General features: G+C 39.5%; 1 protein-coding gene across 5 annotated transcripts in view; it reads left to right on the top strand.

Moving 5' to 3' along the window:
• The window catches only part of LOC111750709 (complement receptor type 2), a 33,790-nt gene extending 6,220 nt beyond the window's left edge, over positions 1-27,570 (top strand). Inside the window, exons 1-21 of one of the 5 annotated variants that reach the window (XM_064273264.1) lie at positions 3,595-4,710; positions 5,490-5,879; positions 6,542-6,730; positions 6,816-6,915; positions 7,151-7,233; positions 7,857-8,264; positions 9,266-9,442; positions 9,523-9,613; positions 9,907-9,983; positions 10,931-11,338; positions 11,882-12,055; positions 12,131-12,215; positions 12,529-12,611; positions 13,117-13,509; positions 15,771-15,956; positions 17,187-17,372; positions 18,006-18,029; positions 18,659-18,731; positions 21,081-21,119; positions 22,042-22,150; positions 26,837-27,570. In XM_064273264.1, coding sequence (XP_064129334.1) covers positions 4,533-4,710; positions 5,490-5,879; positions 6,542-6,730; positions 6,816-6,915; positions 7,151-7,233; positions 7,857-8,264; positions 9,266-9,442; positions 9,523-9,613; positions 9,907-9,983; positions 10,931-11,338; positions 11,882-12,055; positions 12,131-12,215; positions 12,529-12,611; positions 13,117-13,509; positions 15,771-15,956; positions 17,187-17,372; positions 18,006-18,029; positions 18,659-18,731; positions 21,081-21,119; positions 22,042-22,135 — 3,438 coding nt within the window. In that variant the 5' untranslated portion in view covers positions 3,595-4,532 and the 3' untranslated portion in view covers positions 22,136-22,150; positions 26,837-27,570. Of the gene's footprint in view, positions 1-3,593; positions 4,711-5,489; positions 5,880-6,541; positions 6,731-6,815; positions 6,916-7,150; positions 7,234-7,856; positions 8,265-9,265; positions 9,443-9,522; positions 9,614-9,906; positions 9,984-10,930; positions 11,339-11,881; positions 12,216-12,528; positions 12,612-13,116; positions 13,510-15,770; positions 15,957-17,186; positions 17,373-18,005; positions 18,030-18,658; positions 18,732-21,080; positions 21,120-22,041; positions 22,151-26,836 lie in introns of those variants that run through there. The other 4 variants (XM_064273262.1, XM_064273265.1, XM_064273266.1 and 1 more) reach the window with 4 other exon arrangements.
• Positions 27,571-27,842: the final 272 nt, after the last annotated feature.

Here is a 27,842-nt window from a genome sequence, read left to right as displayed (position 1 = left end):
TGCTACTGACTAGGAGGAATATCGTTTGGCTTAATTTGTTGACACTTTTACATGAGACTTATCTATCATAACAACCTGTCATACATGATGTTCTACTCTATGTAATTTTTTTCCATGGAGAATAAACTAGGCTTTTCTAAAATGTAAATCTAGCTGGGAGATGATCTCTCATCTCTTTGTCTTTAGATAACGACTCATTTCCAATTCATCTGCTACATGTATTATCTCAGACAATATTGTAATATAGGAAAAGGACATGCTTCTTTGTAAATGTGAGTAAAATGATCTATTAATTGCACCTTATGTAACTCCTTTCCCTTCTGGAGGGAAAATGGGCATCTACATATGAAAAATGAGTAGCCAAGAAGGTTACACATGGTTTGGGTAATTCTGGGCACAGAGCTATGATTTGTCTCACTTTATGTATGTTCCCGAATCCTTCGATTAATATTCTTTGATGATAAGTTATTTTACAGCAAGTAAATGCTTAAATCTAAAAATATACCATTAGATTACATGCTGCCGACTTTATCCCATGCAAACGTAGGCCACTCTAGGTACATCCCATAAGAGTGTACCTGTATTCTGGCGATGGGGACTGGTGACCAGCTCATAGCTTTTTGAGTTTTCATCAGGCCAGCTCCATGTATCTTCTGATATTACTACTTCCTATTTTTTTTTTATTTTTTATTTAGGCCCATATTGGAAATCACAATATAGAATTTCAACAGTATGGGTAAATCGTAGACTAGTTTGTGAGAGTGAAGATTTCCAGAAAATATAACATTTAAATGCCATCTTTTCTCTCTTTTCCCACACATTCCCAAAAAAAGCTATTCCTTGTGAGCCACCGCCAGCCATCTCCAATGGGGACTTTCACAGCAGCAATAGAGAGAGCTTTTATGATGGAATAGTGATGACTTATCACTGCCGTGTTGGACAGAATGGGAAAAAGCTATTAGACCTCATGGGTGAGAAGTCACTATATTGTACAGGCAAAGATAACAGGCATCTGGAGTAGTACCCCTCCCCCCTCAGTGTATCACTCTAGTTAAATGTCCAAGCCCAGGAGCTGAAAATGGAGTTATGTAATCTGGATTTAGACTTCATTTTCCTTAAATGATTGCTGTTAAGATTAAGTGTAAGCCTGGTTTAACCACAAAAGGAAGAAACATTGTAAGGTGCCAACCAAACAGCAAATGAAATCCTCTACTGCCACAATGTTTCAGGTGTGAATTAGGCTGAAATTTTGAAACCTAGAAATGGAATGAGGTTTTTTGGAAAGATCGATAATGGTATCTATAGGAACGGGTGGAAACCCTGGTGGCGTAGTGGTTAAGTGCTACGGCTGCTAACCAAAGGGTCGGCAGTTCAATCCGCCAGGCGCTCCTTGGAAACTCTATGAGGCAGTTCTACTCTGTCATATGGGGTCGCTATGAGTCGGAATCGACTCGACAGCACTGGGATAGGAACGGGTAGAGGAAGATAGTATATGTGGTTGAATTTTCTGGTTAGAGAATTTGAATATAGATACATATATATATGTACAGATGTGTGTGTGTGTATGTGTGTGTTTGTGTATTTATGTGAAGGTTTTATTTAAATGGAAGCCCTGGTAAAGAGCTTGGCTGCTAACCAAAAGATCAGCAGTTTGAAGCCGCTGCTTGAAAACCCTATGGGGCAGTTCTACTCTGTCCTATAGGGTCACTATGAGTTAGAATCAACTCTATGGTAATGAGGATAAAATGAACTCTCATTTCCTTTGGCCATGCCAAAAGAGGAAATTGGCTGAGGTCAGAATTTGATTCAAAATTCTGTTGCTGTTGTTGTTAGATGCCATCGAGTTGGTTCTGACTCATAGTGACCCAATGTACAATAAGGTGAAATGCTGCTCAGTCCTGCATCATCCTCACAATCATTGGTATGCTTGAGCCCATTGTTGCAGCCACTGTGTCAGTCTGCCTCAGTGAGAGTTTTCCTCTTTTTTGCTGACCCTCTACTCTGCCAAGCATGATGTCCTCCATGGTCTAATCCCTTCCGATAACTTGTCCAAAGTATGTGAGACAAAGTTTCGCCATCTTCCAAGACAGACTTGTTTGTTTTTCTGGCAGTCCGTGGTGTATTCAATATTCTTTGCCAACAACATAATTCGGAGGCATCAATTCTTCTTCAGTCTTCCTTATTCATTTTTCAGCTTTCTCATGCATATGAGGCAACTGAAAATATCACAGCTTGGGTCAGGCACACCTTAGTCCTCAAAGTGACATCTTTGCTCTTCAGCACTTTAAAGCAGTCTTTTGCAGCAGATTTGCCCAATGCAACACTTCGATTCATTTCCTGACCACTGTTCCCATGGGCGTTGATTGTGGACACAAGTAAAATCAAATCCTTGACAACTTCAGTCTTTTCTCCATTTATTATGATGTTGCTTTTTGGTCCAGTGGTGAGGATTTTTGTTTTTTGTGTGTTGGGGTGCAATCCATACTGAAGGCTGTAGTCTTTGATCTTCATCAGTAAGTGCTTCCAGTCCTCTTCACGTAGGCAAGACTGTGTCATCTGCATATCGCAGGTTTAAATTTATTTAAATGAGATAAAATGACCTCTCATTTCCACTGGCCATTCCAAAAGTTGGCTGAGGTGGGAATTTTAATCAAAATATCATAGTCATTATATAGTCTCATATTGAAAAATTTAGCCTTTATGGAAGCAGGCTACTATTTAGGTTGGCTCTCTACCCCCCGTTATCCCTTTCTCTGATACTCTTATTGAGAAATATCTGACTTACTGAAAACATAGCAACATTGGGAGTCCTTCCTCAAAGCCCAGAAACCTCATCAACCTTGTTTTGGAAGCAGGAAGGATGATATAGATTTCAGTGGTCAAAATATATGACAAAAGTTTGGTTCCTTTGGCTATAGTATTGGTCAGAGGATATCTGAGGCCCTTTTAGTTAAATGAAATGGGAAAATGAGTGGGTATTATGTTTCCTGGGATAGATCAGCATAGGGAAAGCTGATGGTTATATGGTTCATTATGTGTAAAAAGGTAATTCATATTTTCCCCACTCCACCTCACCCAAGGGAGCCTCTGCCTTACACTTAGTTTTGCCCACCTTCATCCTAACCCTACAAACTCTGTGCTGGTTTTTGTTTTAGAGAAGAAAGTTCTTATTTCAGGAATCAAAGGTCTTCTGGTCTGGTTCTTTTCTCAGGGTGTCTGCCATCTCCACATATCCACCATAGTAGTTATACCAAAAGGGTTAAGGAGTTCTTCCCAATTGGATGGAAAGTGTTCTACAGCTGTAAGCCTGGCTACACTCTCAATGGAACCATCCCCACTTCCATGAGAATCTGGAGCCATCCACCCCCCAGATGTGAAGGTGCCTACTAAAGCTCTGCTTCATCTTAAGGAAACTGAACTGTTTCCTGACTCTTCATATGCCAGCCTTGTCTCTTTTTTCCTAGTGAAATCATGAGATGCCATTCCAAACCAGCTTCTCAATGGCCGTATGGTGCCTCCTCCTAGTCTCCAGCCTGGTGCAGAGGTTTCCTTTGTTTGTGATGAGGCCTGAATTGAGACCTAGGTCCCATAGCTAATCATTGCAATGTGTGATTTCTAAAGAAAGTTGAAGAATTTGTTTTCTCTCTGATTTTTTTTTCCTCCTTTATCTTTTATAATTAGGAATTCTGTCATTAACCAAATCCTATTGGCTTTCTCCAAGTATTTTCCCTTGCCATCAAAGCTGGAAATTGTCCTTTCATCATTTGAAGAAATACAGTTTTTGTTCAGAAGGCTCCTATTATAGAGAATAAGTAGAAGATTGGGGGGTTCAGAAAGAGGAGCTCTTCAGGGAGAGCTTAGAGAACTTGAGGTATTCTTCACTAGGAACTGATATTTTTTTTCTTCTAAATAGTATACTTGAAAGAAGTGACTAAGTCCATGCAGCTGAGAATTGGTTTGTTCTGGTGACGATTTGCTACCCGGTATCATTTAAGGTTCTGGTTAAACGGCAAATCTTCTATCAGTGTGTCCCAGAAGGTATGGCAGTACTCTGGAATAATGAGTTTCCTGTCTGTGAACGTGAGTAGAAAACAAAAATAATCAAGTTTGGATCTTGCCCTATGATTTTTGGTGTGTTGCCATGAATTTATCGATTGTAACGCCTTGTCCGTGTATGTGCTTTGGATTCTAGCATGTATGTTCTATATGTTCTAGAATGCAGACTAAAAGTGTTAGCTGTATTTTTTCAATTGATTAAACATTTTATTGAGTGTTCTATATATGTGGAGATAAAAGTTCTCAAAAGTCACCGCTACTGAGTATAGCACTGTGTTAAAATGGTATGGCTGTCTTTTTATGCCAATTCTTATGTGGAAGAGCTCATCTTGTGCCTAATGGAAATTAACCAGAAGTTCCAGAGGTTGGCAGTTTTCTCTTTACTCTGAAATTCACTCAGGAAAGGTGTGACTATACCAAAGCAGCTATAAGCAGTGAATATCACACATGCCTATTAGGACAAGTAAATAAAGAATATGAGGTCATCGTGCAAAACTACTTCCTGTGGCTTTTCCAAGGGGTCCAGCATCAAGGGAGGAGAAGTGACCTACAATGAGGCTACAGTATCTTTAGTGGCAGGACAGAATGTGGTCACACTGCCTGTAACCCCAGATGGCTGTCTGAACCAGGCATTGAATAACAACTGTTTTCCAGGTATTATACCCATCCTTTTGTCTTGCATTGTCATCTCACTGGGTTCTCACCACAACCTTTTGAAGTGGCTTGAATTATCTATCCTACAGACTGGGAAACTGAGGCTTAGAGACGATTAAGACTTGCCTGAGGTCACACAGCTATTGAATGACAGGTGGGATTTGAAGCCAGGTTAGTGCTCAGCTATTAACCAAAAAGGTGGCAGTTTGAATTCACCAGCTGCTGCACAGGAGAAAGGTGTGGCAGTCCGCCTCCATAAAGACTATAGTCTTGGAAACCCTATGGGGCAGTTCTACTCTGCCCTACAGGGTAGCTATGAGTTGGAGTCAACTAGACGGCAACTGGTTTGGTTTTCTAAATTGGAGTTTCATTAGTTCATGGTATGCCTCTGTGTGCCATTCGTATGTCATTAACATGTCATTAGCATACACTTGCCATGTGCTATGTTCATCTTTTGTTTCATTATTAAAATTGATTAGACTCAGAACTGCTCTATAAATTCTGTTCCATTGTGATTTTTTGGTCAAGATGGTGCTTATAGTCATGCATTGATTTGTTTTCTGAGGAATAAACAAAGGTAAGAACCTAGGAGCTTGGGAATAAGAAGGGACAACGGGTAGGGAAGAAATTACACAAATTTTTAAATCTGTTTCTGAAGAAGTAACATAACCTAAATTTGACTCTTTTTGTGGTGGTGGTGGTGGTGGTGGTTTACACCAAACTTTTTTACTCAGATGTCATGACCACTATGCCCACATAGTTCCTTTTCTACTTTTCAGGGATTTCTTGTGGTCCTCCGTCTGTTGTAGAAAATGCTAGAAAATTTTATCTTTCTGGCCCCATTGCTGTTGGCAGCGTGATAAGATACAGTTGTTTGCCTAACTTCCGCCTCATTGGAGACAAAATTCTTCGTTGCATTAGTAAAGACAACTTGACTGCAGTCTGGGATAAAGCTACTCCAAGATGTGAATTTCACAATAAATATTCTATTTGCTCTGAGCCCAGAGTACCAGGGGGATACAGAAATAAGGAATCTAGACCACCGTACAGACATGGTGATTCTGTGACATTTACGTGTAATACCAACTTCACCATGAAAGGAAACAAATCTGTTTGGTGCCAAGGAAATGGAACATGGGGACCTACACCATTACCAACCTGTGAGAGTGGTAAGTACAAGAATAAAACTGAGCTGGAGGTTGGGGCCTTGTTTCTGTGCAGATCAAATTTTGTGTCATTCTGAAGGAAAAACTGTAAATGTATAAGAGGAGGAAGTGAGGGAAAGGGTAAAAATTATGGTTTCCTGTTTTTTTCTTAGTCATAGAGGAACATAAATATTCATTCAACAAACATCAATTGAGCAAAGAAGTTTACAGTATAATGGGAGAGTGTAATTCAACATACCTGATGATTGAACATGAGGCATTGGGGGTTCAAGGGTGAAATCCTCGCCCTTCTTGAGGGAGGCCAGAGTTCGATTCCCAGACAGTGCACCTCATGCACGGCTACCACTCGTCTGTCAGTGGTGACTTGCATGTAGCTATATGGATAGGGTGAGAGTGTGGGCAAAAGTGGTCATTTTTGGTAACTAAATTTATTCACAAGGCAAATGAAATTCATAAAGTGTAAGTAAAAATGAAAAATTGTATACTATTCATGTTATGAAATGGATGTAATTAAACCACAATTGGTTGTTGATGATTAAAAGGCTGAGTCAAAAGTTAATGACCATGGTTACCATAGATCACTTGTCACTATTTGGATCTGGGTACTAAGTCAGAATCTAGGTTATGATGAATGTATCACCTGATGGCTTTGTTTCTGTGTAAAGATTACCCCCTGGAGTGTCCGCCACTTCCCAAGATCGCCAATGGCCATCACACGGGTGAGAATGGAGGCCCCCTTGCCCCAGGATTATCTGTGACTTATAGCTGTGACCGTGGATACTTACTTCGTGGAGAGAAGACCATCACCTGTTTGTCTTCAGGAGACTGGAGTGCTCTGAGTCCCACATGTAAAGGTGCCCTGAATTTATAATCCATTTTCAGAATGTGGGCTGTTCTGTTATTCACCATGCTTTGCTCACCTTTGGCTTGTTTCCTTAGAAGCACAGTGTCAATCTCCAGGACGAATTCCCAATGGGCAGGTAAAGGTCCCCACAAGTCTTCAGGTTGGCGTAACTGTGAACTATTCCTGTAACGAAGGGTGAGTGCCAGCTGGGCCTATGACATTTAATTCCGTTGGCTTGTACGCACAGCATGAACTGTGAATCCTATAGAAGGCTCCTCTGTGAGGATGTCTGGACAGGCTGGGTGAGAGTGTGAGAGAAAATGCTGATACAAGGAGCAGGTGCACACAAATGAACAAACTGACGAGGAGTCTTGGATTTTAAGTAGAGGCTGCTGCTCTGCACCACTGAGTGACAACCCTCTCTCTCCAGGTATCGACTCCGAGGCCAGCCTTCTAGTCAGTGTGTAATTGCTGGGCAGCATGCTGTTTGGACCAAGATACCAGTATGTGAAGGTAGGCAAGGCCGCTGCTTTGCAGCTGGGTCCTTGATCAGAGGTTAATTAAAAGACACGAGTATGTGAAGGTAGGCAAGGCCACTGGTTTGCAGCTGGGTCCTTGATCAGAGGCTAATTAAAGGACAACAGTGTGTGAAGGTAAGCAAGGCCTCTGGTTTGCAGTTAGGTCCTTGATCCAGAGGTTAATTAAAAGCTTTTGGTTTAGTCTTTACTGTACAGGCTTTTGCAGCACAAAGACCTCTCTCTCTTTTAGGGATATTGTCTTTACTAAAGAATCCTTCGATCACCTTTCTGCTCTCCGCTTACTCAATTAAGACACAGCTCCTACCCTTTTCCTTCTTGAAAGCTCTGTAGATTTGCTAAGTACACAGCCAAGCCATGCGCATTAAGGAGATTATATATTTGGTAAAAGAAATCTAAGGATCAGAAGAGTAGATGTACTCAGGAGTGAGGTTTAAAAATCATACCTTTTAAATCATATTGCTTTATCTGCCTTGACTGACTCATTAAATCTCACTGTCCTTGAAACTTATATATAAGAGTGGTACCAAGCAGCACCTGAGGCATTCTTTGTTTGCTGTACACCTATGACCTTGTCATTTCTCCCTGTAATTTTTCTAGTAATTCTTTGCCCACCACCTCCTGCTATTCACAATGGAAGACATACAGGCAGCTCTTCCGAGCCTGTTCGATATGGAAGCACAGTCATTTATACTTGTGACCCAGACCCAGAGAAAGGAGTTACCTTCATCCTTATTGGGAATAACACTATCCACTGTACAAGTGATAGTCAGAGGACTGGGATCTGGAGTGACTCTGGCCCACGCTGTGAACTTTCTACTTCTGCTGTTCGGTGCCCACATCCTCAAGTCCTAAATGGATATACATTATCTGTGCAAAAGAAGGAATATGCCTATAATGACAGTGTGACGTTTGCTTGTGTGTCTGGTTTCACCTTGAACGGCAGAAATCGAGCCCGATGTAATGCTCAAGGCATGTGGGATCCATCAGTACCAGTCTGTGAAAAGGGTGAGTGTGGCAGAAAAGGTGGTACTGGCTCATACATTTGAAAAGATAGAGGAAGGGGTTATGGATTTCAGGAAGGCCGTGTCCAGTCTCTATTCCCTTTGCTATATTAAAAACAAACAAACCCAGTGCTGTCGAGTTGATTCCAACTCCTAGTGACTCTACAGGACAGAGTAGAACTGCCCCATAGGGTTTCCAAGGAGAGGCTGGTGGAATAAAACTGCTGACCTTTTGGTTAGCAGCCACAGCACTTAACCACTGGGGCACCAGGGCTCCTATATTAAATAAAAAATAGCGGATACAAATTATATAGAGAGCTTTCTTAACATCGCTCGCCCCCCACGATTATTTCATTTTGTGAGAATTTCTTTGGGGAGAAAACATGAGTTGCCTGTTTCTTTAGGAAGAGAACTGACAAAGTTGCTTGTTTGTCTTAATTTCTTCCGAGGTGCCTTTCACTTAGCAACTGAGTGTGTTAACTATTTGAACCCCCAGGGACTCCATTTGTCTTAATAAACCAAAATCAAACCCACTGCTGTAGAGTCAATTCTGACTCATAAGGACCCTATAGGACACAGTGAAACTACCCCATAGGGTTTCCAAGGAGCAGGTGGTGGATTCAAACTGCTGACCTTTTGGTTAGCACCCAACACTTAACCACTTCACCACCAGGACTCCAAAACAATTCTATTAAGGGAGGTCAGCAAAGGCCCATCCCAGAAGTATATTCAAGTCTCCCATAAAAAGCTTATAAGATGATTCCTTAAGAAAGGAAAGAAGTTACAGCACTGAATGGGAACTGAACAAAATCTGAAGCAACCCTAAGTGCAGAAAAGAGAAAACAAATGAGAAACAATCATCTAAAATTACCCAAAACTGGGCTGTAAGATAGCTTCTAGACCACCCACTGCCTCCAGAGAGGGATGGTAGCATTAACATCGAGTTCTTTGCCTCTGTTTTCTTTGTTGGTGTTAACACCAGACTTTTGTTTTTCTTTTCTTTAGAGTGCCAGGCCCCTCCTAAAATCCTCAACGGGCAAAACAAAGATAGACACATAGTCCGCTTTGACCCTGGAACATCCGTAAAATACAGCTGTGACCCTGGCTACGTGCTGGTGGGAGAAGAATACATACGTTGTACTTCAGAGGGGGTGTGGAAACCCAAAGCCCCCCAGTGCAAAGGTGCCAGGCTTCAAATGTACGTGTTTTGGTGGTGTTGTGGTTGCCTTGAGCTGATTTCTCATCCTAATCTCTCTTCTTAGTGGCAGAGTGTGAACCTATAGGAACAGAACTCTTTAAAAAACCCCAGGATCATTTTATTCGACAAGATGTTAACTCTTCCTGTGATGAAGGGTGAGTGACAACTATCTCAGCTGGAACAAGGTCTGCTTCTCAGTGTCCTCTGCACGCTCTGTGTAAGAACATACCTCAGAGACCCTCCCCTGTCACGTGTCCGTGGACTGTCAGTCACGCTGCTTTTCCATGCATGGAAGCTAGGCCTGTGCAATGGACGGGTGGTGCAGACGCTGGCTACATTTTGGTCCTGTTGCTTCTTGTCCTGAAGGTGGTGAGTGTGGTTTTGAGCCAACAGCTGTTGCTAGCTTAGTGGTCCCCAGCTGGGGAATTACAAAACTCTTTGTCCCTAGGTACCGGCTGGGCGAGAGTGTTTATCAGCAGTGTCAAGGCACAGTTCCTTGGTTTATGGAAATTCGCCTCTGTAAAGGTGAGCAGCAAGAATAACAGAAGCACTGAAATAATGAGAGAGTGATGCATTTCCTGGGAGATTTCTGTTGTAGGCCATTTTTTGGGAATAAAAATATTCGAATCTGACCTATTAACTCTGTCAACAGTTATAGTTGCATAGTTCTGCTATGTCTTTTTGTTGTCACCTCAATCACTTACATTATACTCAGTTAACGATTCTCTTTTGTGATTTAGGACTATGGGGATAAGGAGGGCAGTGTGTATATGAGCCGCTGTTCTAAATTGTGGTACTAGTGCAATGGAGAAAATAGGGACTTGAGTGTTAGATCTGAACTCACATTCTCTTTGTACTCCTAAATAGCTGTATGGCCTTGGGCGATTTACACAGCTTCTCTGAAACTCCAGTCCCTCATCTGTAAAATTAGCATAAGACTGTAAACCACAAAGTTTTAGAATTAAATAGTGCTATCGCTATGGCATCAGAGTCGGCTTTTTTTTTTTTTTTTTTGATCCCTACTTTCTAGTTGAGAAAACTGCCTTCCACAAAGTAGGTGCTCAATCAACAATAAATATCCCTAGATAACCGTACAAACCATTGTATGACCTCAGCACAAAGATGGCTCTCAAAAAGCTTAATCCTAACCCTCCATGCCTTTTATTCTATTATTTATTTTTTTTAATCTTTTAATTAATAATTTACTACTCACCTTAAAAAACTTACTGCCTCACAATGTTACCGACCAACATGTTCACCATTAATAAAGATTCCCATCACAAAAGCTGTCCTGTGAAATCTCTCTCAATTGAATTGTACACATATAATGAGACTTGACATAACTCAAATCATCAAAACTCCACTGTATCCTCCAGGAAACCTGGTAACAACAGGTTTAGTACCAGCTTCACATCTTTTCTTTGGTGTCTAATCCTGGGGCAGAATGCTATAGTATCCTTTCATCTCTCCAGAAATCACATGCCCACCACCTCCTGTTGTCTACAATGGGATACACTCAGGAAGTTCCTTGGAGTACGTTCCATACGGAACCACCGTCACTTACACGTGTAACCCAGGGCCAGAGAGAGGAGTGAAATTCAACCTCGTTGGGGAGAGCACCATCCATTGTATAAGCAATGACCAAGAGACAGGCAGCTGGAGTGGCCCTGCTCCTCTCTGTGAACTTTCCACCCCCTACGTTCAGTGCTCAGATGCCCACGTTGCAAATGGGAGCAAGGTATTTGGCAAGGAAGCCCCATATTTCTACAACGACAGTGTGACATTCAAGTGTCATGATGGATTTAATCTGAAGGGCAGCGGTCAGATTCGTTGCATAGCCAATAACACCTGGGAACCTGAAATACCAGTTTGTGAAAAAGGTAAGAATCCAGCGGACAAAAAAGAGGTAATTTACGTATTGTTTTCTGGAGTCACAGAAAAAGGCAAGACTGCTTTCCCATTCCTTCCATTCTCTAATAGAATGTTGTATGTGAGCTGTGTATATTCTTTGTATAAATGCTTCCGTGGATCTGTGTTACAGTCAGGGTAGATATTGAAAGAACCTATTTAAAGGTTCCTAAAACCAGTAACCAGTTGCTGACAAGTTGACTCCAGCTCATGGTAACCCCACATGTGTCAGAACATAACTATGCTCCATAGGATTTCAATGGCTGATTTTTCAGAAGTAGATTACCAGGCCTTACTTCCAAGACACCTCTAGGTAAACTCAGCTCGTTAACTGTTTGCGTCACTCCAGACTTCTAGTTCTCAGTTCCTTCAAGTGCGGGAAGAATTCAGCAGTAAATTAGAGCTTCGTGGTCTTTGGCTTAGAAGTTTCAGACGGTTGTCAAATGCTGTATACTTAATGTTCTTTAGTATAAATTTCTTTTTGTTGGTATTTATGTGGGGAGTTTTTTCTTCAGACTGCCAGCCACCTTCTGGAATCCTCCATGGTCAGCATACAGGTGGGAATAGGGCCCTCTTTGTCTCTGGGATGACTGTCGACTACACCTGTGACTCCGGCTACTTGCTTGTGGGAAACAAATCCATTCACTGCATGCCTTCAGGACTGTGGAGTCCTGCCCCACGATGCGAAGGTACTGTCAGTCCCAGGGTTATTTTTCCCTTTGATAATGAGATCTCTGTAAGTAATTCCAACTTTGCTCCTCTAGAAGGATCATGTAAGCCTGTGAAAGATACACAAGAGATTCCATATGAGGCACGTGTGGTAACATTTAATGTATCCTGCCAAGCTGGGTGAGTATGAGGCGATCCCTTCTGAGCAAGGGTCCCACCTTGTTTGTGCATTAACTGTACTCTCAGCTTGTCCTGGAGGCTGTCAGCCTCTGTCACGCTCACAGAGAACGTGAGGTTCCACAGGCCTAACTTGCATTTTGATGCTTTCTTACATGGAAATGGCTTTGCTGAGAGGGACTCTTATTACTTCTTGGAAGGCCAAGAGTTTTAACTCCTTTCCGTCAAAGTTCTTACTTGGAAGTGCCTCTGTAAGTTGTGGTTTGCTGGGGCTGGGTTGCAGAGATGTGATACTAGTATTATCACCTGTCTGTAGGTACCGATTGACTGGATTTTCTTATCAGAAGTGTCAAGATGCTGAGAATGGGGTTTGGTTCCAAAGGTTTTCACTTTGTAAAGGTAAGTTAGAGAAAAAACAACAACTGACAGTAGTAGTAGTTAGAGGAGGGCAGGCCGCTAAAGAACTAGCCTGAAACGCCCTCAAGCATTTATGTGTTCTCCCTGATGTGATCAGGGTGAGGAAAATCTTTCAGGTGTGTTGTCAGAACTGACACTGGCAAACGAAGAGCTAAGAGTTTCCGTGTCCCTGCCAATTCTGCTAAAGATAAAAAAATATATATATAGCCCATATTTCTAGTCATGGGAACACAGCTATATTTCTTTCTTAATACTTTACTGTGTTTTCTGAATTTTTTTGGGAATTAGTATGTATTACTCATATAATTTTCATATAATCAGAAAATTTAATAATGCTCTTTGATAAACACGTAATCCAGGATCCAAATTTCAAATAATCTTCTAGTTATGTGACATATATGCAGTAGCATGGTCTGTTTGTACCTAAATGAAGGCTGTCCACCTTGATGTACTACCTAAAGCAGAATTCCCTAAATCTCTTCTGCAGTTATTCACTGTCCACCTCCACCAATAATTGCAAATGGGAGGCTCACAGGCGTGACAGGAAAACACTTTCTATACGGAAATGAAGTTTCTTATGAATGTGGCCAAGGATTCCAACTTCTGGGAGAGAAAACTATACAATGCCTGAGTGATGCTGAAGGACACGGAGTTTGGAATGGGCCTCCCCCAGAGTGCTTCCAATCTCTTCCTGTGACTCACTGCCCTAGCCCAGAAGTAAAACATGGATATACGCTAAATAAAACTCTTTCTTCATATTTCCACAATGACATAGTATATGTCGCCTGCAATACTGGCTTCATCATGAACGGCAGTCACTCGATTAGATGTCATTCCAGTAACACATGGGTTCCAGGTATACCAACTTGTATCAGAAAAGGTAAGATATCATAAGGGATAAATTATGGGATATTACACAGAATAGTGGGAAAAAATGAATCTTCACTTGCCATTCTGCCTAAAGAAAAGCATCGAGAAGCTGAAGCAATTACAGTGTTTTATAAAATATCTGCTTTTTCTTATCTTCTCACTCACCTGATTTTTTTTTCCCCCTTTCCTCTCCAAGTGTGTTGAGCTAAAGTACATGAAAGAATAATGGTTAACTTCTAAATGAATGGAATTCACAAAACTTACTTTTTTAATGGATTTAAAATAAGAAAAAGCCACGTACCTGTCTTTTTGTAAATGCTGGGCAGTGGTAATACTTGATAAATTGAGGCTAGCCAGAAAGAGAACTTTGGGTGTACTGGATAATGAAGTTAGCCTTCAAACGTATTGAATTGTCTTTTTTTTTTTTTTTTTTTAGTTTTATTAAGCGTTAGGTGAAAGCTTACAATGCAAATTAGTTTCTCATTCAAAAATTCATACACAAATTGTTTTGTGCCATTTGTTGCCATCCCTGCAATGTGACAGCACTCTTTGTCCTTCCACCCCAGGATTCACTATGTCCATTTGCCCAGTTTTCCTGTCCTTTCCTTCCTTCTTGTCTTTGCTTTTGGGCAGGTGTTGCTTCTCTAGTCTTGTATACTTGGTTGAACTAAGAAGCGTATTCCTCATGTGTATTATTGTTTGTTTTATAGGCCTGTCTAATTTTTTTTTTTTTTTTAATCTTTAGCTGAAAGGTGGATTTCAGGAGTGGCTTCAGCTCCGAGTTAGCAGGGTATCTGGGGGCTATAGTCTTGGGGATTCCTCTAGTCTCTGTCATACCACTTAAGTCTGGTCATTTTTGTGAATTTGAATTTTGTTCTACATTTTTTTTTCGCTCTGCCCTCATCCTCTATTGTGATCCCTGTCAGAGAGTTTGGTGGTGGTTGCTGAGCACCATCTAGTTCTTCTGGGCCGAGGCTGGTGGAGGTTGTGGTTCATGTGGTCCATTAGTCCTTTGGACTAATATTTTCCTTGCGTCTTTTGTTTTCTTCATTCTTTTTTGGGACCAGTAGATGTACCTTAGATGGCTTCTTGCAAGCTTTTAAGACCCCAGATGCTACTTAACAAAGTAGGATGTAGAACATTTTCTTTATGAACTATGTTATGCCACTTGACCTAGATGTCCCCCAAGACCATGGTCCCCAGTAACTCGGTCCCTCAACGTGTTTGGATGTGTCTGGGAAGCTTCTGCAACTTTGCCTTTGTTTAAGTTGTGCTGATTTCCCCAGTGTTGTGAATTGTCTTTCCTTTCACCGAAGTTAACACTTGTCTACTACCTAGTTAGCGATTTTTCCTTCACCACCCTCCTCGTAACCATCAAAGGTTGTTTTTTTCTGTGTGTAAATCTTTTCATGAGTTTTTATATTAGTGGTCTCATACAACATTTGTCCTTTTGTAATTGACTTTTCACTCAGCATAATGCCGTCCAGATACATGTTGTGAGATGTATCGCAGATTCTCCATTATTCTTTATCATTGCGCAGTGTTCCGTTCTGTGTATGTACCGTAGTTTGTTTATCCCTTCATCTGTTAATGGGCACTTAGGTTGTTTCCATCATCTTGCTATTGTGAATAACGCTGCAGCGAACATGGATGTGCATATGTCTATTCCCGTGATGGGTGAATTCTTTTTCTTGTAACTTTTAGTTATCATTTGGTAGCCTTATTCTTTTCAGTGACAGTCTACAGCAGAGGCCACCAATTGGTGACCCAGACCTGAATTCCACTCATGGTACTGTTTTGTTTGCCAGCACAGTAGTCTTATTTTAAGTGAAATCCATCTCCACAGCCCAAGATGAACAATGAACCAGGGATACGGTGAGGGCCCGCCTTGAGCTGAGAGCAGCTGCCACTTTTAGGGGGACAGGGGTTCTCAGATTTGCCCTATCTGCCTGCTTCACTCCCTGGCTCCCACAGGCATTTGAGTGTATGATCTTACTTAGACTACTGTCTGTCTGCTATTTACAGGGAAAAGAAGAGAATACTGCTGGCTGATAAAGTGAAATTGTGGGCTGCAACCATTGATGTTTAATTGTCTTACCTTTGATACTTTTCTTATGATTACTTGTGATATAGGTAGGAAATGCAGATCCCTGCCTAGTTCTGATCAGTCTGGATGGACTGGATGAATGTTTGCAGATATCAGTTAGTTAGCTTATTGACTGCCTTGTTCCTTTGTGCTGAATTAACATTCTTTTCTTAATGGTGTCTAAGCTTTCCTAGGGTGTGAACCTCCACCTAAGATCCCCAATGGGTGGCACACTGGTGAAGATACAGCTCGATTTCCGCCTGGAGTGTCAATCCTGTATAGCTGTGACCCAGGCTACCTGCTGGTGGGAGAGGAACTCCTCATTTGTACACATGAAAGAACCTGGAGCCAACCTGTCCCCTTTTGTAAAGGTGCTTTATCTATTTTTTCCCCACTTGTAATCAAATTTATCCCAAAGAGATATATTCAGTCAGGTATTTTCAACTTAAAATAGCCAAAGAGGTACATTAATTGGAAGCCAGCTAAAAAAAAAAAAAAAAACTTAAACCAAGCCCAATGCCTTTGAGTTGATTCCAACTCATGGCAATAATACCACATGTGTCACAGCAGAACTGCTAAACGCCCTAAAATAAGAAAAATTAGGCTGTAGTCTACATGGTGAGTGACCACTTATGTAGTCATTTTAATACAGCAAGTCGAAGGGCATATGTATATGAAACAACTAAAGTGCCAATTGTATTAGCACTGTGGTTACAGTTAAGTGTGCATTTGACAAAATATAATAAAAGCACAAAGATCTTTTGAGTGTATTTCCTCTGGGTGGTGGTGGGATTATGAGTACATTTTAAAATAAAATTAGCTTATTGCCTCCTTTCTTCCTGTATCCCTAACAACCAGAAATAGTGTTGGTTTTGTGTTCCTCTGTGCTGCATTAAAGAATTCTGAATTACAGAGTGTCATTTTCATTATCATAAATAATTCATCTGAAATATTAGTAATAAGTTAATATTTACTGAGCACTTGTTACTTCATGCCGGGTAGTGTACACAGCACTTCACTTGCAGTCTCTCATTTACTCCTCATAAGCGCTGTGCAGGTTGGCACCTTTCTCATCCCTGTTTTACAGATAAGGTCCCAGAGGCATGGAGAGGGTGTAGCATACCCAAAGTCACACAGCTGGGAGTGCTAGAGTCAAGCAGGATGCAAACCCAAGAGCTCACACTGTAGACCCCTGCACTGGAAAGATAAAACACATGAGGAAGCAAGGGCGTGGAGGAAGAATTAGAAAGTAAAAGCAGAAGCAGATTAAACAGTAATTCAGAATACTTCGTATTATCCCCTGAGCCCTCACCATTACTCTAAGGAGGCATTAAAATTACCCAACACTATTTTTTTTATTAGCATAGACACTAAAGCACAAAGAAGGAAAATAATTTGGCTGAAATTATCTAGACATTATTGAGATGGCCAAGGCTAAAAGGTGTGTGCCTAGGGTACTGACTTGTATTTTTTGAATGAAGCCTTGCTTACTGAGGATGAAATCAGTTGGTTTCATAAACTTTCCATTAAGGGCCGTATCTGCATCCCTGGAAAAAAAGCCAAAACATGACACAGCTTCAATAAGATGCCTTTCGTTTCAGAGGTCAACTGTAGCTTCCCAGAATATATTAGTGGCATGCAAAAGGGGGTGGAGCCCGGGAAGATGTATCACTATGGAGCTACTGTAACTGTGGAGTGTGAAGACGGATATACCCTGGAAGGCAGTCCTCAGAGCCAGTGCCAGGAGGATCACAGATGGAACCCCCCGCTGGCTGTTTGCAAATCCCGTAAGTGCACCGCAGCTCTCACCTGCCCCGCTGGAGTGAGGAGAGCGATGGGGTCTCCCTCAAAGTTGGGGACCCCTGGGTTTTAAACTGACACATGTCTATGACCAGTGGTATGACACCAGAAGAATTCTGAAATCAATGGTCTGTTCTACAAAAAATCAAAACTTTCTGAGGATGGGGGAAGTAATTAAAAGAAAATAAAGAGAGAGGGACACTTACTTAAAAGGAGCAAAAAGCAGAACTTAAGACCTTACATTCGGAAAGGAATTGGGGCTGAGACCTGCCTTGTTTTCACGTCTTGATTTATAAGTGCTTTTACTGGTTTGTTAGCTCACCTGTTATAACAGGTAATATTTGCACTCTAACCTGAGAATTCCTTGATTATAACATTGAGTATATTGGTTTATTTCATTAGTGAATTACCCCAAGCCACCTAATAATTTAAAGTGATACCCAAAAAAGTTCAGGAAATTATTATATAAGAAATGAAGGAAGAGTGGGTTCCCAGAAGTCTTTCTAAATAGACTCAAGAGGGACCTGAGTGTCGACTTCTGGAACATTACCCTGGGACTTGGGTTATATTGAGTTATGATATTAGGTTGACACTTTCATGATTTTATATTTTCTCCTTAGGCTCACTTGCTCCTCTCATTTGTGGTAAGTTTTCTTAAATAACTTGAAGAAAATCTCTAATGATATTTAACGGAAATATATAAAGTCAGAGGCCCTATATCCTATGTGGGTTTTTTTTTTTTTTTCATTTTAACTCATTGAAATTTTAGGTTTTGGTGTTTCCAGTGTATTTTATTGTGCATTCTATATTTTAAAATGTCACTTTTGGTTAATGTTGGATAAATGATTTAAACATTCCCAGTTTTTCAATTGAAAGTTTACTTTTCATTAAGTCTTGGCCTTTGGTATCATTTTGGCTTATTCTGCTGTAGCAGAATGTATTTCCCAGTTGAAGGTGAAACATACATCATGTAGAATCAAGAACATGGAACGCTGGTGTCCTGTGAGCCTAATTTCACCTCAGTGATGAAAATGTTCCTAATAAAACTGAAAGGAAAAGAAAAACTCAGTGGAAACTTGATTGGAACCCTGTAGCCATATGCTTCATGTTCAGATTAAATATAGGTTGACGGATCAAATTTATGTCTGAGAAATACTGAAGTGTCAAAATCATGTAATATTTTCCTCACCGCTAGGAATAGGCCCACAATCAGTTCAAAAACAACATAGGGCATGTTTCTCTGGCGTTTGTTATTTGCTGTTTTGTCTTCTAGGTATTTCCACAGGTTTAGTATTTCTTGTCATCTTGGTTGCTGTCACTTTATACATGATATTAAAAGACAAAAGGTGAGTTAAAATGTGTGCTCGACCAAAATGCATAAAAAATTTTGGTTTCTTGCTTGAAACGAAACACAGAAGCACGAGGTATGTGCGATGAATATTGCATTGATGAGAAGATTATGCTGGACTATATAGAAGGAAACCCAGTCTGTACAAACTTACAGAATACTAAAGACTTATTTGAATAATGCTTATTTAGATTGTACATCATAAAAATCTATAAAACAGAAAAAGAAATATTCAAAAATTTCAGTGTCCTTACCTGCAAATATTTTGGTATATTCCTGTCTGATATTTTTCCTATATACTTTTTTCCCTTTTGAACTGAAATTTTTGTGTCACAGCTTCTTGTGTTCACTTTTTTCATTTCACCTACTGCACATATTTCTCATGCCTTTAAATCATGTTTTGTTTTTAGTTATTTAATAGCATATTAATCGGTTATATGTATCTCTCTTTTGTGAAACTTTTAGGTTACTTCCACATTTAGGATAAGGAATAATATAACACATGCTAAGGAGCCTTTGAATAAACCTTTTTTCACATCTCCATATTACCTTAGAATAGGATTACCCTTTGCTCTTCAGTCGATTCTGACTCATAGTGACACTACAGGACAGAATACAACTGCCCGTAGGATTTCCAAAGCTGTAAGTCTTTACAGAAGCAGACTGCCACGCCTTTCTCCCACGGAGTAGCTAGTAGGTTTGAAAGGCCAACCTTTCGGTTAGCAGCTAAATGCTTAACCGCTGCGCCCCCAGAATAGGATTATTAGGGAAAAGTGTGTAATCATTTAAGATGTTTAATAAATATTGCTCAATGCCTTTCTAGAACATTTTTCTAACTTAATCATGTCAAATAATTAATGTATTTAGATATGTTGTGTTTCTGCACCCCTTCTCCTATTTCATTGTCCTGTCAGTTCTTCTCTCCCAAAACACTCTGTGTTTAATTAGTATAGCTTTATATCATCACAGTGTCTGGTAGGGCAAGAATTACCTCACGAAATTTTTCTTAGCATTTTCCTCTCTTTTCAACTGTTTGTTCTTACAGGTGATTTTTAGAATTATTTGTCATTTTCCAAAAATAAACATTTTGTGACTGCCTTTAAAACTATAGACATATTCGTGAGAAAATGGCATCTTTACTGTAATGTCTTCCCGATCACAAACCTAGTACCCTTTCCATTTGTCCAAGTAATCCTTTTTCGCTCTCAATTGTAGTTTTCATGATACTTAAATGTGTTACTAGGTTTCTATGTTTTAGTATATTAAACATATTCCTACATTTTTATTTTTCATTATTATTAACATCTGAGTACGTCGGAGTTTTTTTCGGGGTATGGTGTGTGACATAACCTCGCTTGCATTTCTTTCTATAGAGTCAATTTTCCCAAAGCCTATTTTGAGTAAACCATTCCCTCACCATTGGTTTGCAGTATTTCCTTTACCACATAAAGTTTACGTATTCAAAGTTTACCTATTCCTACTGAACCTGGGCTTATGTCAGAGATATCTGACATAGAAATGGACATAGATTGTGTTCCCCTTGTTGGACCTGTCTGGATGAACAGGGTATACTCTATTAGTAACTGTAATTTTCTAATAGTTTTTCGGAGGTAGTTCATTTTTCTCCCTCTTTAAACTATTTTGTAAATTGCTTCTGTTCATTTTTGCAGATGACTGTAGGATCATTTGCTCCCCCCAAAAAACAAATGTTAGGAATTTGATTGGAAGTGCCTTAAGCCCATAGATCTATTTGGGAAGAACTGAGTTCTCCAGAATATTAACTATTTCCTTCCAGAATCGTGGATGACTGATTCAGCTGTTGTTTTAAATCTCTCAGTTAAATTTATAGTTCACTTCATGTAGGCTACATAAATCTCTAAATATTTTGTTCATATTGCTCCTGTAAATAGAATCATTTTTTGTCTATGTCTTCTCATTAATTTTGAATTATATCAAGGAATCCTATCTTTACACAATTATTAATTCTAATAGCTTCCAGTGAGTTATCTAGTCTTCTAAGTAGGAAACTAATCTTAAAAAAACAAAACTGGGAGTAATTAGAAATTTCAGTACATGGAAGATGCAGACTCTAGTTCTTGCCTTCATGCAGTAGCATTGTTATCAGAGTGTTGCACGAGTAGCAAAATTTGCAAACCTCAGGACTGCCAACAAGCTCGACTAATTCATAATGTTTGGGTATGATTATTATTAACTTTACTAACATGATTATGTCATCTATTTTATTTAAGTGTCTCAATTGATATGAACCAAGCATATATGTTCTAATAAATTCCTAAGTATCATTCACTTGTTTGATTTACATTTTCTAACCTACTTCTCATCATAGGGTCGCTATGAGTCGGAATCGACTCGATGGCACTGAGGGGTGGGTAACCTACTTCAGTTTAGTTTTTCTATAGCCAATGTAGATATTTGAGCTGCCTTAAATACATTTGGTACATAAGATGCATAGTAAGTCATTTTAAAATAAATGTCTAGTAATAAAATTAAATATTTTTGAAAGCTATCCAAAACACCTGAAGGAGAGAATATGCAATTCTTTTCTAGCCATCTGAGATATTTAACAAAGCCTACATCTCAGATGGACACCCAAATTGCCATTTCACAATTTTCTTAATGCATCTTCCTATAATCTGACCTCTTAGTAATGAGTGACATGCCATAAGTACCCTTAGCTGTAATCTTTCTTCCCCAGTCATTCGGTAATACTTTATTTCAGGGTTCTGCAGATTGTCACATTTCATTATCTTTTACCAATTATAGCAAAATGGTTTTAGAATCACAGTAAAGTATATGTGCCTTCAAAGAATAAAAGTGCGATCATTCTCTTTAAAATCATTTAAAGCTTTTAGTGCCGTGTGATTATATGAGGATTTAGAAGTAAACATCAAATCAGAAAAGTTCCTTTTAAGTTAGATTGGAAGATTATGCCCCTAATTGGAAAATTTATGATCAAATCCTATTTTTTTTTTTTTCAGTTTGAAAGTCGTATGGTTATTCATCAATATCCCTGAATCTAAGGGTTTTTTAAGGGTAAAACAGCCTAGTGTCAGCTTCTAACTTGACCATTTACAAACTGAGCAAGTTACTTACTTTTATGTGCCCTTCTACCAAATGGGGGTTATAGTGTTTGCTTCATAGGATACTTACAGAGGATAAAATGAACTCATCTATGAAAAATACTTACCATGTGTTGGGAATTATGGTAAACAAATAGCTGTATGTCTTTACAGTAATCATGGTCAATGAGTAAAAATTTTACCTTTTTTCTTCCTTCTTCCATTTAGCACTTATTATACAAATATGACCCCTAAAGATGGAGTTCTTCCCGTAGAAACACGAGAAGTATATTCTATTGATCCATACAGCCCAGCAAGCTAATCAGAAGACAAACTGGTATCTAATGAAACTGAAATATTATTATTAACTTATATGTCAATTTCTTTCTATTTATATTCATCCACAAGCAAGGTTCTAAATATATGTTTCTGACTACTGCAAAAATCTTTTGTAATCTTATACATGAATTATTATTTACTTTGTATTGCCAATTTATATTCCTGATTTTTGTGTCCAGTCATTTTTCAACAAATATTTAAGTAAATAGCAAAATAAATAAGAATATAATTAATAAGACAATGCTAAGTACAGTGAAGAGAAATAAAGCAGGAAAGGGGGATAGAGAGAACAGGGTGGTTGCAAGGGAAATCTTCACTAAGCAAATGACATTTAAGCAAAGGTTACTGGGAAGTAAGGAGGTAGGTATATAGGTATACGGGGGAAGAGCAGTCCAGGAAGAGAGAGTAGTAAGTCAAAGACCCTAAGGTGTTGTGTGTTTTATGGGTTAGAGGCACAGCAAGGAGGCCAGTCTTGTCTAGGGTGGACTAAGAAGAAAAGAGGTAGAGAAGAGATCAGATGATGCAGGGGGGAGAGCGTATACAGTATGGCAGGGCATTGTTATGAACTAGTTTTTTCATTCTGAGATGGGAACCACTGGGAGGCTTTAATCAGAGGAGTAACACAATTACCATAACTGTTGTGTAGAGAATAGACTATCAGAAGCCAAGGGCGGAAGATGGGGAATTGGTAAGGAGGCTGCTGCACGAATCCAGGCGAGAATTTGTGAGTGGCTATATATTTTTTTATGCTGGTAGAAGTAGAGGCTGGAAGGGCTCCAGTTCTGCATACTTTGTCAAATAGTGACAACAGAATTTGCTGACAGTCTGTGCTTGGATATAAGAAAAGAAGAGTCAATGATGACTCCAGGTTTTGTGGCCTGAGCAATCAGAAGGATGGAAATGAGGTGCAATCCACACTGAAGGCTGTGGTCTTTGATCTACATTAGTAAGTGCTTCAAGTCCTCTTCACTTTCAGCAACCAAGGTTGTGTCATCTGCATATCACAGGTTGTTAATGAGTCTTCCTCATTTCTAGAACACTATACTCTGGGGATTTTCTTCTGTATTAGAGGCCGCCTTTTTGTTCTTTTGCTCGTTTCTTCTCACTTCTTGATTCTTAGTGTTGGAGGGTCCAAGGCTCAGTACTTGGACCTTTCTTTTTCACCTGCCTACATTCACCCCCTTGGTGATCTTATTCAGTCTCATCTATACACTGACAACAGCCTGGACTTTTCCCCTGAAATACAGGCTTGTACATCCAGCTGCCTTTGTGGCAGACAGGTCCATTAGATGTCTGTTAGACATCTCAAAGATGACTATTAGCATCTTCAAAATGGAACTCCTGACTTTTTCCCCCAGCCCTGCACTGCATGTTCTCATTAATCTTCACAAGGTTGTCCATTATTTGTTATGATCCAACCAGTCAAATGCCTTTACATAGTCAATAAAACACAGGTAAACATCTTTCTGGTATTCTCTGGTTTCAGCCAAGATCCATCTGACATTAGCAATGATATTCCTCCTTCCATGTCCTCTTCTGAATCCAGCTTGAATTTCTGGCAGTTCCCTGTCAATATACTGCTGCAATAGTTTTTTAATTATCTTCAGGAAAATTTTACTTACATGTGATATTAATGATATTGTTCGAAAATTTCTGCATTCTGTTGGATTGCCTTTCTTTGGAATGGGCACAAATATGGATCTCTTCCAGTCGGTTGGCCAGGTAGCTGTCTTCCAGATTTCTTGGCATTGGCAGGTTAGTGCTGTGTCTGTTTGTTGAAACATCTCAATTGGTATTCTGTCAATCCCTGGAGCCTTGTTTTCCACCAATGCCTTCAATGCAGCTTGGCTTCTTCCCTCATTACTATCAGGTTTTTATCATATGCTACCTCTTGAAATGGTTGAATGTCAACCAATTCTTTTTGGTACAGTGACTCTGTGTATTCCTTCCATCTTCTTTTGATGCTTCTTGCATCATTCAATATTTTGCCCATAAAGAGTCCTTTAATATTGCAACTGAGTCTTGAATTTTCTGTTTGGTTCTTTCAGTTTGAGAAATGCCAAGCATTTTCTTCCCTTTTGGTTTTCTAGTTCCTAGGCCTTTGCACATGTCATCATAAATCTTTACTTTGTCTTCTCAAGCCTCCCTTTGAAACTTTCTGCTCAGCTCTTTTCATCATTTCTTCTGTTCACTTTAGCTACTATAGAGTTCCCATGCTTCACAATAGCAAGTTTCAGAGTCTTTTCTGACATGCATTTTGGTCTTTTCTTTCTTTCTTGTCTTTTTAATGACCTATTGCTTTCTTCATGTATGATGTCCTTGATGTCATCCCACAGATGGTCTGGCCTTCGGTCATTAGTGTTCAATGCATCAAATCTATTCTTGAGATAGTCTCTAAATTCAGGTGGAATATACTCAACGTTGTACTTTGGCTCTCATGGACTTGTTTTAATTTTTTTCAGCTTCAACTTGAACTTACACATGAGCAATTGATGACCTGTTTCACAGTCGGCCCCTGGCCTTGTTCTGACTGATGATATTGAGATATTGAGCTTTTCCATCATTCTTTCTATAGATGTAGTTGATTTGATTACTGCATATTCCATCTGGTGAGGTCCATGTGTATAGTCGCCATTTATGTTGATGAAAAGAGGTATTTGCAATGAATAAGTCAGATTGGTCTTGCAAAATTCTGTCATGCAATCCCCGGCATCATTTCTGTCACCAAGGCCATATTTTCCACCTACCGATCCTTCTTTGTTTCGAACTTTCACATCTCAATCACCAGTAATTATCAATGCATCTTGATTGCATGTATGATCAATTTCAGACTGCATAAGTTGCTAAAAATTTTCAATTTCTTCATCTTTGGCCTTAGTGGTGGGTGTGTAAATTTGAATAATAGTCGTATTAACTGGTCTTCCTTATAGGCGTATGGATATTATCCTATCACTGACAGTGTTGTACTTTAGGATAGATCTTGGAATGTTCTTTTTAACAATGAATGTGATGTCATTTCTCTTCTATTTGTCATTCCCAGCATGTATGATTGTCCAATTCAAAATGGCCAATTCCAGTCCATTTCAGCTCACTAATGCCTAGGATACCAATCTTTATTTGTTCCATTTCATTTTTAATAACTTCCAGTTTTCCTAGATTCATACTTCATAGATTCCACGTTCTGATTATTAATGGATATTTTTAGCTGTTTCTTCTGATTTTGAGTCATGCTACATCAGCAGATGAAAGTCCCCAAAACTTTACTCCATCCACACCACTAATGTCGACTCTACTTTGAGGAAGGAGCAAGTCTTACCCAGTCGTATTTTGAGTGCCTTCCAACCTCACACGATATCAGACAATGTTCTGGTGCTATTCATAAGGTTTTCATTGGCCAGTTGTTTTTAGAAGTAGATCACCAGGTCCTTCTTCCTGGTTTGTCTTAGTCTGGAAGCTTCACTGAAACCTGTCTACCCTGGGTGACCCTGTTTTTATTTGAAATAGCCGTGGCATAGCTTCCAGCATCATGGCAACACACAAGCCACCACAGTATGACAAACTGACAGACAAGTAATTGAGTACAAGAATAAGTACTATACAAAGGAGAATGAAGAAAACCAAAGACACAAGGAAAATATTAGTCCAAAGGACTAATGGACCACGTGAACCACAGCCTCCACCAGCCTGGGTGTAGAAGAACTAAATGGTGCCCAGCTACCTCCACCGACTGCTCTGACAGGGATCACAATACAGAGAGTCCCAGTCAGAGCAGGAGAAAAATATAGAACAAAATTCACATTCACAAAAAAGACCAGACTTACTAGTCTGACAGAGATTGGGGGGACCCCTGAGACTATGGCCCCCGGATACCCTGCTAACTCAGAACTGAAGCCACTCCTGAAGTCCACCTTTCAGCCAAAGATTAGACAGGTCTATAAAACAAACAATAACACACGGGAGGAACGTGTTTCTTAATTTAATAAAGTATACAGACCAAATGGGCAACACCTGTCCAAAAGCAAAGCTGAGAAGGCAGGAAGGGATGGGAAAACTGGACAAATGGACGTGGAGAACTCAGGGTGGAAAGGGGAAGGGCTATAGTGTTGATGCATTGCAGGGATTGCAGCCAATGTCTCAAAACAATTTGTGTATAAATTTTTTAATGAGACACTAATTTGTGCTCTAAACTTTTACTTAAAACAATAAAATTTTAGAAAAAGAAAACAAAGTGCTTTGCAAAAAATAAGTACTATAAACAGGGTACAGTAAGACTGCCATGAAAGTTGAGGAAGGAAAGGTTATTTGCTGCTGCTGAGTCATAGAAAAAAGGAAGATGAGGTACAGGGAGACCATGCCAAAAAAAAAGTGATCTCTAAATCCAAAGAAGTGGGGGTCTAAAGTAATGCTATAAAATAAATATTTGTTGAAGAATATACGAATGAGCAACAATGATACAATTGGTTCCCTTTCTCCTTCATTTATTTTAATTCATATATGTCAATATAAAATTTCTTATGATTTCCTCAAGATCATGTTATCTGGAGAAGGACCTCTTAATGGTATATGTTTATTGGTGATAGTAGTTATTTCCATAGAGAGAAAATGATAACACCCTTATTATTTAAAGTTTTTGTTACACAGGTGCTATTCATGCTGCCTTCTAAACAGAAATTATCTATTTTAGGATGCCTTGTTGCTTGGAATCCAACTGAACATTGGAAAGAAACCACTCCAGTATCAGCAAGTCTCTTGGCATGGTCTTAGCATCAATGAGATTGTTTCATAAGCTATAACTTCCTATATGCACTTATTCTCAAGCAGAACAAAGAAAGTTTGCTTGATGGTAAAGATGAGAGCCCAGTGTCACTGCCACTTGCTCTTCAGAGACTTTTGGAAGCCTCACCTGTGATGTGCCTGGACCAGGCTCTGGCTGTAAACAACTGTACCATCTTCTGAGGAAGGCCCTGAGCAGAGCTGTCCTCATCATCTCCTGCCCTTGTATCTAGCCCCATCTTCTTGTTACCCGCATGCTGTTACCGCACATTTTGTGTTATAATATGGTTTTAATAATTTAAACAAAATATGAAACATTTCCTGTGATTTTGATGGGTGTATCTTTGTTGGGAACTCTGCCTTCATTCTAATATAACTTCCTTCTCTGATACGACTATTCCACTTTTATCCTCACTTGGTGTGAGTTTTTCTCAGAATATATGCTTTGCCTTTCCATAATCATGCAGTATTTGCACAAGGGTTTTGAAATTACGGGAGTCAAGTTTTAATTCAACAGTTTTGGAGTATAATTCAAGCTTTGGATATTTTTGGCAGTTTTGTCAAATGCTTGTAAAATGTCATTTAACAATGTGTATATTAACCATTCAAATAAATTTTAGCCTAAGTAAAAACACTTGCCTTATATAATTTTTTATTCTTCAATCAATGAACTTTTAAATAACAGACACAGTCTTACAGTTTTTATGGATCATGATTTAACATATATTCTGGATGCCATACTCTGTCATTTTAGCCAAATTCTTAAATCCACATTTCAGTTCCCTCACCCTCAAGACTTCTCTTATATTTGTCCAGCTAGCACTGCCCCCCAGCCCACATGTCCTCTCCTGCGTAGCCTAAATCCAGCAGTCAATTTTCCCTATTCCAGCATTTTATCTATTGAGAAAATAAAACCT

Source organism: Loxodonta africana, chromosome 20 (genome assembly GCF_030014295.1).
Source record: "Loxodonta africana isolate mLoxAfr1 chromosome 20, mLoxAfr1.hap2, whole genome shotgun sequence".
Classification (NCBI taxonomy): domain Eukaryota; kingdom Metazoa; phylum Chordata; class Mammalia; order Proboscidea; family Elephantidae; genus Loxodonta; species Loxodonta africana.
This window is presented reverse-complemented; position numbering and strand designations above follow the sequence as displayed.